This window comes from Rhipicephalus sanguineus, chromosome 9 (genome assembly GCF_013339695.2).
Source record: "Rhipicephalus sanguineus isolate Rsan-2018 chromosome 9, BIME_Rsan_1.4, whole genome shotgun sequence".
NCBI classification, from domain to species: Eukaryota; Metazoa; Arthropoda; class Arachnida; order Ixodida; family Ixodidae; genus Rhipicephalus; species Rhipicephalus sanguineus.
This window is the reverse complement of record NC_051184.2, coordinates 45,982,600-45,994,746: the sequence shown is the minus strand read 5'-3', so window position 1 is coordinate 45,994,746 and position 12,147 is coordinate 45,982,600. Positions and strand designations below refer to the sequence as shown.

The 12,147-nt window shown below is 45.1% G+C and overlaps 1 protein-coding gene across 3 annotated transcripts in view; it reads right to left on the bottom strand.

Moving 5' to 3' along the window:
* Positions 1-4,173: 4,173 nt before the first annotated feature.
* Positions 4,174-12,147, bottom strand: part of LOC119405097 (uncharacterized) — a 43,458-nt gene continuing 35,484 nt past the window's right edge. For all 3 annotated transcript variants that reach the window (XM_037671883.2, XM_037671884.2, XM_037671885.2), the window contains 2 exons: positions 10,595-10,675; positions 4,174-6,885 (listed from right to left, as the gene is read on the bottom strand). In XM_037671883.2, coding sequence (XP_037527811.1) covers positions 6,616-6,885; positions 10,595-10,675 — 351 coding nt within the window. In that variant the 3' untranslated portion in view covers positions 4,174-6,615. The remainder of the gene's footprint in view (positions 6,886-10,594; positions 10,676-12,147) is intronic.

Genomic DNA, 12,147 nt, shown 5'->3' with positions numbered 1-12,147 from the left:
CCATGATCACGAGCGGATCTGATTAAGAAGTCCGGTCTTGCTGCTGGGGCTCACTGATCACGGTGATGATGACCTTGTTCAAGAACTGTCAAAAACCCCTTCTACACATACGCACGGGTTCGTGAAACGTGCATGCGTTCTCCGTCATAACGGACAAGTATAAACATAACAACCGCAACTGTGACTATGACGTACGTGCAGTGCGCCTGCGCGTGCCACTCGGCTGTGTGTATATCTAGGGAACAGGGGCGTAGCCGAGGGGGGGGGGGGGTTGGGGGGGGGGGGTTCAACCCCCCCCCGAAATTTTTCAATTTTGCTTGCGCATATATACACGCACACATACAAACGCACGCACGAACATATATAATGTATGGTTTAACCCCCGCCCCCCGAAAAAAATTTCTGGCTACGCCCCTGCTAGGGAATCTTTCCTGAATGAAGCTTAGTTGCCTATATATATAACGCCTGTTCTGTGCATCTGTGTTCCTTCTTTGTTCTTTTCGGATTCGCGCTATCCAGTATCGAACAATATAAGCACTGCATATCAGCTTACCGCGTCTGGTTGGTAACAGCCATGTTGCTGCTGGTATCCTTACACAACTGTAAACAACTAGTTATACATATAATACATATGCGACTGTTCAACATATGTGTGTGCGTACACCACTTCCACATTTCTCTAGCGTCATTCCGTAACGTTTCGCTCAATGTGAAAAATTACGTCAGTCACCATATCCCGCGCATGCTTCGCATAACATCGATTCCCACCGTACGTGGGATCTGCCGAATTTTTTTCGAAGACGCGTTGACGCGAGAGGCAACACTGATGTGTCTGTTCGCCTATGCCTGCGCTTTTCTGCACGCTATAGCAGTGCAACAGTTAGTGTTCAAGGTTAATATGCCTTTTAGTGAGAATGTCGAGCGTTCACACTATTCCTGGAGTTTATACGGCTTCTAAAATTATAACCCTTGATTACCTCGCGTCAATTCTTCGCCTTTCTGGAAAAATAGCGTCGTTTTGTTCTGCTCCCTTGCCTGCATTTTCTTGAACTCTTCACCGTGCTTCACGCGGTGTTACAGCAGCCGGCGGCCTTCAGTTTAGCAACAACCAAATAGCTTATACATAAACGATGAATAATCAGGGTAGTATACAAGGTCAGCCAGAAGCGCGTTCCGTTTGCAAACCTACGCTGAGGCGAAACCGAATCAAGAATCCAGCCTTTTCATTTTCCTACGTTGCCCTCTGCCGTTTTGGTAGGGTTTTAGTGGGGGCAGAGAGAACCGGTATCGCCAGAACGAAGGCCTCCGAGATCAAAAGGCGTTTTGCGATTTTCCGCAAGGGGAAGGGCGCATGCGCCGATAGCAAGCGATGCTGTGCAAGCGACAGGAAAGAGGGAAGAAAGGGTGAGAGCACAGAGCGTGCACATGGGACTACGTACCGCCTCCTTGGCCAGCACCCGCTTAGCGTCTGAGACGATCACTTTTGTAGATATCACCATAACCATAGGCGTGCGCACAGGGGGGGGGGGGGGGGGGGGCTTTAAATCACCTAAGAGGGGGGCGCAAAATCTGCCCCATACATTGACTTAGTAGGGGGGGGGGGCGTTGCGAGGAACCTTATGGGGAACCTGCGCACGCCTATGACCATAACGTCGCTTTCAGTGTGAGCCGATCGAGTGGTTGGTTTAGGAAAGGCGGGCAGCAGGGGGACGTAGCCAAGGGGGGGGGGGTTGGAGGGGGTTCAACCCCCCCCCCCACCGAGATTTTTCAATTTTGCTTGCGCACATATACACGCACACATACAAACGCACGCACGAACATACATAAAGTATGGTTGAACCCCCCTCCCCCCCCCCCCGAAAAAAAATTCTGGCGGGCAGGCAGTCGCTTTAGTCATTAGACACGCGAGATCCTACGTCACGCAAAACGACACTGTCGCAGAAAATACTGCAATACGGCCCATATATACAGCAAGAAAAGGTCAGTTTCGCCGCAAGGGCGAAGCTATGAATGCGATAGCGACAAATTGGAATGCTATACGAAGTAATTAGGCTATCAGCTCACTCCCTTAGCATGAGACCCGGCTTAACTCAAACAAAATGCTGCAGCGTATAAGGGAACGTAGGCGCTGCAGCGAGCGAAGCGAACTTCGTGCTGTCTGTGGCTACAGCGCAAGCTCTGCGATGGGAGCACAAGACGTACAAAGGTATGAGCCGTCGCGTAATCTCAAGTAAAGATACGGCGCGCCCGGCTGGACAAAGTGCGCATTTCCCGCCGGAGCCACGAAGCCCATGCGAAAGGCGCATGAAGGGGTGTCCTTCGGCACCCCTCCATGCGCCTTTCGCGCGATCGTCGGCAGCGATCGCGCGCTTTCACTCGCACATAGAACATTTGCGATGCACAGGGCAATGTTATCGATGTGGACTTTACACGGAACATGACGGCGACGGCAGAAGTGCGCCTGGTCTGTCCATATAATTGCTATCGCAATACAAATAATTTAAAAACGATGAAGGCGATCGCTATGATTTTTAAATGTAAACGTCGACTGGCATGATTGTTCCACAGTACCATTGGTCAAAGGTGACCCTGCTTTATATAACGATATCAGAATCGATTGAAATCAGACGAGTGTTTCTCAACGCTGCAGCCGCAGCGAACTCTGTACTTCAAAAACAGCCTTAGTCAGCGTCTTCCCGCACATATACTACAGTAATCTAACCTGCCACTTAAAGGAGTACTGACACGATTTTGAAGTGCAGCAAAACGGACGTTTTTGGTTTCCTCGGTATGTAGTGTTAACGCTCTCCCCACACCGCATCCGGGAAACACGTATAAATATTTAAGTTTGATTTTAAAGTTTTCATCTCCCAGCATCTGCAAGGCAGCTTCACCGCATGGAGAGCCCTATGACGTTTCAAGTCAGCTCACTTGGTTTGCGAAGTCTGGGTTCTGCATGCAGCCTAAATCACAGAAATCGCTGTCGGAGGCACTGGACGACAGTTCACTCATCATGAACCACGTTCGACTGACAGCAAAGGACAGCAGGTGCATATTTCGTGGGTTGCAGTCTGCCCGTAACGTCACGGGCAGACTTGATACGTCGCCCTCTCGAAACCGAAACCGGAACTGCTGGTTGAAAGAAGCGGTATTAAAAATATATGCAATGCATCCCCAGGCACCACGACACTCTTTTTAGGGTTCCCGACACCCGTGCTTTCATTTAGAGCAACAACCCGAAAAATTTTAAAATTCATGTCAGTACTCCTTTAAAGGGGCCCTGCAACACTTCTTCAACATGGTCAGAAAACGCTGCCGATCGGTAGTCGAGGCTCCTGAGAACACGCGAGCCAAACATTATAGCGCAGCACGCGGCCTGTAATTGACAATTAATTCTTGAAGTTAGCTAGAAATCGCTCCCTCTGCTCTCTACAAATGATGCTATATACCAAAAGTCCACGGCCGCTGTCCGATTTCAGCATCGTGAGCTGCATAGTTACTGCGGCCGCCGCGGGATGCCGCCACGTGCCCGCGCGCGCGATCACACTGAAAGTTGCACGTTCGGAAAAAAAAAAAAAGCCTGAGAAAGTGCTCAACGTCATGAAGCGCGCGTAACGTAACTTCTTTCCCCTGAGCCATTCCTCCCTGCTTAGCTTCCAGCCTGCTCGTCGGGACGAGAGAGGAGAAAAAGCAATTACAGCGTGCGACAACGTGCGACTTCACTCGTACTTGACTGATTCTAAAAAATTTTTGCGGCAGTCGATTCGTGAGGCAATACACTCCTTTAATAAAAGTCATTCGAAAAGTGTTGCAGGGCCCCTTGCGGCCGCCCCGCTAGTCCCCTAAGAGGGGGGGGGGAGGGCAAAGTCCGCCCCATACTTTGATTTAGTAAAGGGGGGCCGCTGCGATGAACCTTCGCCTCCCCCCCCCCTGATAGGGAACCCTGCGCATGCCTATGTGACATAATAATTTATTAATACGAGAAAAAAAACATTTTTTTCCTCTTTAGCGTCCCTTTGAGAAGTATGACAGTTATGATCTGCCAGTGTCATACTTCGCATTTGCTGTGTCCTTCCCGCACTTGCTTAATTATTCACAGGCTGAATGCACAGAAATACGGGCACTACGCATATAGACATACTTGTTTTCCCAGCAAAACACTTCCAAAGGCATCTTATCAGTTTATTAAACATATCTAACAAACATGAAATGAACAAAAAGGAACAATTCACTCAAAAGCTATGTACACATACATACACGCACAAGGACTGCACAACAGGTCGGCATCTTCAGTTGAGGAACAGCAGAATGTACACAGTAGTTGCACACCAGGTACTACGCTCAGCAAAGAAGCTTATTTAAGAACATGCAGAACCAGGAGTGTAGCCAGGACTTCAAAGGCGAGAGGGGTGGGCACGGTTCCTTTTTATATCCATGCGTATGCACATGTAGACATACAAACTGAAAATTTTAGGGAGAGAAGGGGGGGAGTTGTACCCACCCACAGCTGGCTACACCTTTGTGTAGAACGTAGACAAGCTTTCAAGAGAAAACTGCTCGACCAATTTCAGTGACGTTTATTGTGTTTAAAACAGAGTCAAGTTGTAGTGACTGTAGGAAGCAGCTATTTTAATATAAGGCCTGCAAGTTTGTATAAATAAGAAAAAATGAACAGAGTAGAAGCGCTGAGTTTAGAAAATCAGAATTAGCCGCCAAGGTGGTACACATGGTTACGGTGCTTGGCTGCTGACCTGAAAGTCACGGGTTCAATCCCAGCCGCGGCAGCAACACTTTGATGGAGGCAAAACGCTTGATACCCAAGTATTTAGGTTTAAATACATGCTCTATAACCCCAGGTGATCAAACTTTCTGGAACCCTCCGATATGGCATGCCTGCAACCACCTTGATGTAGCGTTTCGAGAACAGTTTACTTCTTACCCTTACCCTTTGAAAGCCGAGGACCAAAGGCCGGCCATTGTGACAAGCATGTCATTGCTTAATTTTCATGTTTGCATCCATGTTGCTTATTTTCTTTCATACTCGACGAACGAGGAGGGGGGGGGTCGGGCTGTGGCAAAACTTGCCCCCCTCCCCCCAATGGCGAACCTTGTGCATGGCTACGGCCGCGGTACTAATGATTTCCCTGAAAGAACCGAGCAGCTTCCATATTTAAAGATCATTACTATTCATTATTAAGAGCAGATGAAAAGCAATCTGCTCTTAAAGATCACAGTCAGTAAATCACTCTTCCTCTGTCAGCTGCACTCTCTCTTTCGCAGCTATCAAAGTGTCTAATGCGTAACAACCTGACCTGTGCCGATGTGTTCTTACTGTTGATACACTCAGTGCTGCAGACATGCATGCAACGGTAAATGTGCAACTCACGGTGGTTGGGACTAATGTTGGTGCAAGGTCCCGTGGAAGCACTTCAATCGAAGTGCGCTGTGCCCTCAAGAATATTTACGGTACAGATCAAGCCAACATCTGCAACCGCAGCTTGGCCATTGGCCATTAGGTATAAAGGTTGTTCCTGCCATGATCACAGCATACATTTCATTAAGTGTCAACCACTGCAGTGAAGACTGCACACAGCACAGTGAAACTTTGATATAACAAACACGGATGGAATGAAGTAGCATGTCCATGTTCCTTGACAAAGTAGAAAAATGTTTCTCACATGTAATGATTATGTATGCTTATGACGAACTTTAAATATAATGAGGATATTTTCATGATGGATGAAACTTTGCTGTAATGAAACTCGAGTGCATATAAGCTCGTGTTTTACTTGAAAAATGTAGTGATCTATAATTACATCAAGTAAATACATTTAGCACATATTCACATTGGCAGCGTACCCATCAGGGCAGGCACACTGGTTTAGCACCTTGCAAAAGGGAGCGCCGAAGCAGTCCTGAAGTATGAGACTACAGTCACTTAAAACTTAAGAAAAAATGTTAGCTCCACCCACAGCCATCACTTTCCCTTCCACAGAGAATTTGCATAAATGCTCCATCCAATAGCACATACTCCATTAATAATGTCAAGCACTTCTCCAGTGTTTCAGATTGTTGACTTTCCCACAGAGACACACGTTTGTGTTGCTGGTTTCAGGTCGGAAACTTGAACATCCTGGTCAATCATCAGGAATTTTGACATCGCTGGCCATCCCAATGTAATGTTTTAAGCAGTGAAGACAAAACCTTTAACTCTTAATATGCGTGGCATTTATATTAGCCCAGAAAAAATACACTCAAACCTCATTATAATGAAGTTACATATTGCACAAAAATAACTTCGTTATATCTGAAAATTCGTAATAAACGTGTATTCCTAACACTGTGTGTATTCCAAGACTATTTTTCACTTACTTCGTTATAACCGATATTCCGTTATATCCGTGTTCGTTATATCGAGGTTTCAGTGTATTTACGGTTTGAGCAGAAACCAGCTAGCATGACAGTCCTTCACAGGTGAAGGGCAGGCACCGGTGATTCTGTGGGCAGAGCTGGTATTTTTTCTTACCTTCTAACCAAGTGTAGTCAGTGCAGTCCCTTTCACTGTTTATGCATTTCCTTTTTGCGAGATGTTGAACCAACGAGACCGACAATTCACTATTCTGAATCAGCCTGTTCGCCTCTCAACAACCACTTCAGCGACGTATATTCCAGCAACCACTTCATGTCGGCGTACGAGTGTTCCGCATGCACTTCCTCGTACGGCCTTTCCCACTGAGTGGCATTGTCCCTAAAGAATTCGGCAGTCTGTTCACCGGCCTGGCACATGGCTGTGCACATTGTAGGGCCGGACCTCTGCGTGGAAACATTTTTTTTCCAGGTCCAGCTGTCCGACGAATTCCGTACCAGCTGGGCTGTTTGCACACCCTGCACACAAGGAACGATTAATGATGGCCTATGCTGACCAATTCAGCTCACACAGGACAGGAATGATCAAAGACCTTTAAAAGAGACCCTGAATCTACGAGTGGACATAGCTATGATGATGTGTAATGTGCTGTGGACTGTGCTATGGACTGTGCTGGGCTTTAAAGGGACACTAAAGAGAAACAATGAATCGGTTTAGATCGATAAATTGTACTCTGAGAACTCTAATGTCGTTACTTTCGCCATCAAAGGTTTATCAATAGAGGAGAAAAATCAAGTTCAAAGTTTCATTTTTAAATTTCGCGCCGAAATCTCCCCGCGTGACGTCACGTATTTCAAAGTGTATTTATCGTATTTTGGCACCATTGGCTCAACAAAATTACCCCAAATTTGGTATGTTAAGTCTATGGCCTTCTCAGAGGACAATGCACTTCATTTTTACCAATTAGGAACTACGTAGTCCCTAGTAGGCGCCATCAAAACATGTGATGTCACGGCAAATGGTGCAGAAACTTCAAGGTGGCGTCGCCACCCACATTTTGTTTTTGCACGTTTTCTCGCTTTACTAAGCGTCTTCTCGCAGCAAGCGTGGTGTTTTTGGTATCGTGAAAGACTACTTTACTAATATGAGAAAAAATCGTTTTGCTCTTTAGTGTCCCTTTAAATGCAGCTACAGCTATGAACATTTCGTCTGGTTAACTTTGTCATCTGCACCAGGGATGTCTTCACCATGAGGCAATAATGTTTGCGATACGGATTGCTAATTTGGGCCTTCTAGAATATGCAGCCCCACACTGCGGGGCGTGCAGAATATGTAGCTCACAATCAGCGGAAACCAACACAATCTCCGATAGCTTACTGGCAGTGCCTGCTTGATACCATGAAGCACCCCAGGCGATCTTCGGCTGTCATGATCCCTCCCCCAAGTTTTTTTTTTAAACATTCGTACCTACTGTGGGTATGAAATTAGCTGCTGTATTTTTTTCTTATAGCCTACGAAGCAAAACATTAACATTGCTCAGTGCACTATGCGACGCACCACATTTCAAATTTTTCCGGATGCTTCTTTGAATTGTGAGCAAAGGCACAACCTCGTGAAGCTTCTATAAGACTGTTCCAGTGAGGAGCAACTAATGCTACGACGAGAAACTTGGGGCCACGACTCGGTCAGAGACTCTACAGTGATTTGAAGCACAAATCTCGCACAGACTAGGCAGTGGAGTCTTTTCTGCACTGCTTATGAATTCCCCTTTGGCACAGTTGTACGCAAACACAGACGATGAACACATATAAGACTCGTACAACAACGGCGCTGTCCACAATTGATGCAAAGAAGCAGCGCCAAATACCAGCAGCAACAGCAAGGACATTTCTGATTTTTCTAGACGACACCAATTATGAGCAAGAACAGATACATCTTGGCCAATGGCCATCATGCTTCACTGAATAAAAACAAAAGCTGCTGTTGGCACTGTTATCAGCAACCATATCCAATGAAATAGCTGCATAAAGTATCTACAAAGCACAGTTTGAACGTTTGTTGGAAGTAAACAGCTGACCATGAGGTTAAAATCATCTTCAATGTTTCTTGAAAGACACATTACTGCTAAACCACAGCCCAAGCAAGCTATAGTACAGATGTTGCAATAGGCAGTGGGCATATCCATCGAATAAATGTTTATAAATAAAAAATTGACCTCTGATAGGCTTAAGTACATAGTGCATTGGGTGCTTTGTCTATTTCATTGGCAGCAAAAATTCCTGCAATGTTGAGGTAATGCCAGCAGTAGATCTCAGTGAACCAGTCCCTTGTGAAAGAATTCAAATCGCACCAAGCAGACGCCACCACCTCAAACACAAGCACCCCAAACTGCAAAGAAACATTAAAAATTTCGGACTTCATGACCCAAAACTAAGACATGATTGTGAGGCATTACGTAGCGGGGGACTTCAGATTAACTTTGACCACCTGGGGTTCGTTTGCATGCCCCTAAATACACGTACTCTAGTGATTTTTTTTTGCATTTCACCACCCCCTCCCCCATCAAAATGTAGCCGCCATGGCTGAGAAACTCGTGCTCTCATGCTAAGCGCAAGAATACTGTAGTCACTAAACCACCGAGAAAGGTCAGTCGACTTTAGCAAGGCACGCTTACTTCGTTTACAACAATGAACATTCCCACAATCTAGTACGACCGTGAAATTAACCTTGCCTTGTCATAGATGGCACTGCTCAATATTGTTTCGACGTCAAAAGGCAGGACGTAGAAAAGCACTGATTGAGATTAGCAATATTAACTCGGTGTCTTTTTTTCTTTAATGCAGCGCTTTTGTGACTTCTTCCTCTTTACACCTTTCTTAAATTTGGAAGTACTATCTTTGTATCGTCACCGCCTTCACCACACTATTGTGGCATTTGCCTCCCTCCAAAAGAAGCAGCGTCTAGATGCACAACCTGAGCGTTTGTGTGCACTCTACTTATCAAACTGCGCCCACTTAGACACACGCAACAAGAGCAGACAAAAGTTATTTCAACGGGTATACAGTTGAACCCCGCAGCAACAAAATCAGCAGGGAACGAAAAAGTTTGCTATCACGAGAATTTCATTACCACAATGTAACACAGTACAAATAAGGAAATAGTCAGCAAAACAAAAATTTGATGCTGAAATTCAGTTAGTTGGTCTCGTAGACCCTTGGCCCGTGTGTGTACCATATTTACTCGAATGTAACGTGAATTATTTCCAGATTTCTGCTACCTGATGTCAACTCTCGTGTTACAACGGAATACCGAAATTACCAAAATTCAAGTTGTCTAAAAAGTGCAATGTTGCACACAATTCTCTTATTTTTGTTTAATTTTTTTCTACCTCGACGCAATGAAAAGTCGCCCCTTGTGTTACAATAGTGGTCGCGTTACGATAGAGTAATTACGGCATATATGTATATATATACCGTATTTACTCTACTGTAACGCGACCACTATAGTGACACAAAAGGTGACTTATATATATATATATATATATAGCAAACACATAGATCTTCCTTCACTACACAGCAAGTTGTCCATTGCGACAACACCATCGCGCAATCCGCAGAACGGCTGAATCGCATTGAAACCGTCCAACACATCCCATAAGTTGATCCATTCTCTTGCTTCAAACTTCAATTGTTTTTCGCAAACTAAGTGTGAAGCAAAGGCGTTTGAGAACATTTCGAAAAATGCTAACCTTGCACGAGCAGAAAATGTGTGGCAAAAAACGTCGCATCATTTTTCGTTGCAGGATTGCAGTTCATCAAAATTTCGTTGCCGACAAGTGTGTGATGCATTGAATCCTAGGGCGTTCGCCACGGACAGGAAAACATTTCGTTGTCATGAGAATTTCGCTCTTGAGCAATTTCATTATTGTGGGTTTCAACTGTAGTTTCGTGCACGCCACGATATGCACAGGAACAATGCACTAGATAAAATGGTCTATACAGTAACTCAACAGTGTTACCCGATCCTTCAATGCTTCACTGTCTGAAACTGCCCAATCACCTACAGCGAGTTTCCAAAGCTTTCCCTTTTTTTACACGTGCACTTGTACTGTGCTCACGATTTAAAATGCCAGCCAAGCTGAATGGAATTCTCTGGCTTGACTTTTGCCGAGCTAAAATGTAAACTAAGGCTGCCTAATCTGAAATGGTGATGCAATGGTACACCTACCTGATTAATGTGACCAATGCGTAGCGTTGGTATTGGATTTGCAGATGTTGGCTTGCCGTCAACGAAGTGCACAGAGCACACCTGAAAGCAACATATAATCACGCAATCAACATGCACTGTAGAGTGTGTTGGCACATGCATGCGACTGCAGTCAACTCTAGGACACAATTTGTCTGAAATATACAAATGAAATTTACTATACGGAAATAATGACATAGTATAAATGATATAGTGTAAATAAACTATATCAAAATACTGACTTGCAGAAACAATAGTTTACAACTACATACCTGCCAATGGTGAGATCATATTTGGGAGATTCATAGAACGGGGGTGGTGAGGGAGGGAATGCAACAGAAGAAAACTGTTGTACGTATTAATTTACTTTTTCTCAGGGCTGCAACGACGTCATTAACAAATATGATAACAAGTTATGTTTTTGACAATTGTGGTCATACTGGTATTATATGGTGCATGCCCACGTGCACAATTAAAGAATCTGCTGTGTGCTGTGACAGCTAGTAGCCCCTTGCCAATATTAATGCACTTTTCCACATGACACCAATGTACTGCGGTGAAGGTGAGATAAGCGTTCCGCACGCAAGAAGAAATCTTAGATGATGATGATGATATCTGGGGTTTAACATCCCAAAACCACGACATGATTATGAGAGATGCCGTAGTGGAGGGCTCCGGAAATTCTGACCACCTGGGTTTTAACGTGCACCTAAATCTAAGTACACGGGAAGAAAACTTAGAACTGATGTCCTTGCTTATAATAATTTCTTTTCGCGGTGGCGCTAGCGCTGTTTTTTGGGAGATTTATGACCGTGCCCGTACAATTGGAAGGGCTGGCAGGTATGCAATTAACATTTTGCTTGATTCGTGCTCTGAGCTTTAGAAGGGCCGATGAATTCAGTGAAGTAAGTACGACTGGTAACAGAACACAAATAAGGCATAAGTAGTAAAATCATGCCCACGTCTTGTATATGTGCACAGTTGGTGTCGAAAGTTCGTAAACTGGGGGATCTGAGAAAAGCATAGAATTTATGAGCACTTCACAAAACCCCCATACAATACATACCATAAAATCTCGAGCAAGCACCCCCCAACCCCCTGCGGTGAAACATAATCTGACAAGATTTGGAGGTGGGCCTTTGCTCGGCTTCGGATCAAAATTCAAGATGGCGGCGGAAAAGCCCCGCATGCTTTCAATGAATTGATTTATTGAATACGCATGCATTCACTGCCTTTATTCGTCCTCGTCGGGTGAATAAAAACAGTGAATGATACAGTGAAAGTGGCGGGAAGGGAGGGAGGGGGGGCACTTTCTCGGTCATTGCTGCATATTTCAAATCTCCCAAAAAAAGGAGGGGGGCGCTTGCTCGGGATTTTATGATAGTAGTTCTGACACACTACAGTCGGTTACGACCTAAAAAAAAAGGAAGAGACAAGTTCCACCCCTGGGTCTTGACCTCTACAAGATGGTCGGGTCAGCGCCAGTTTCCGTTTGAAGTAAAAGCACTTTCTCTCTGCTGATGTATTGAAAATGA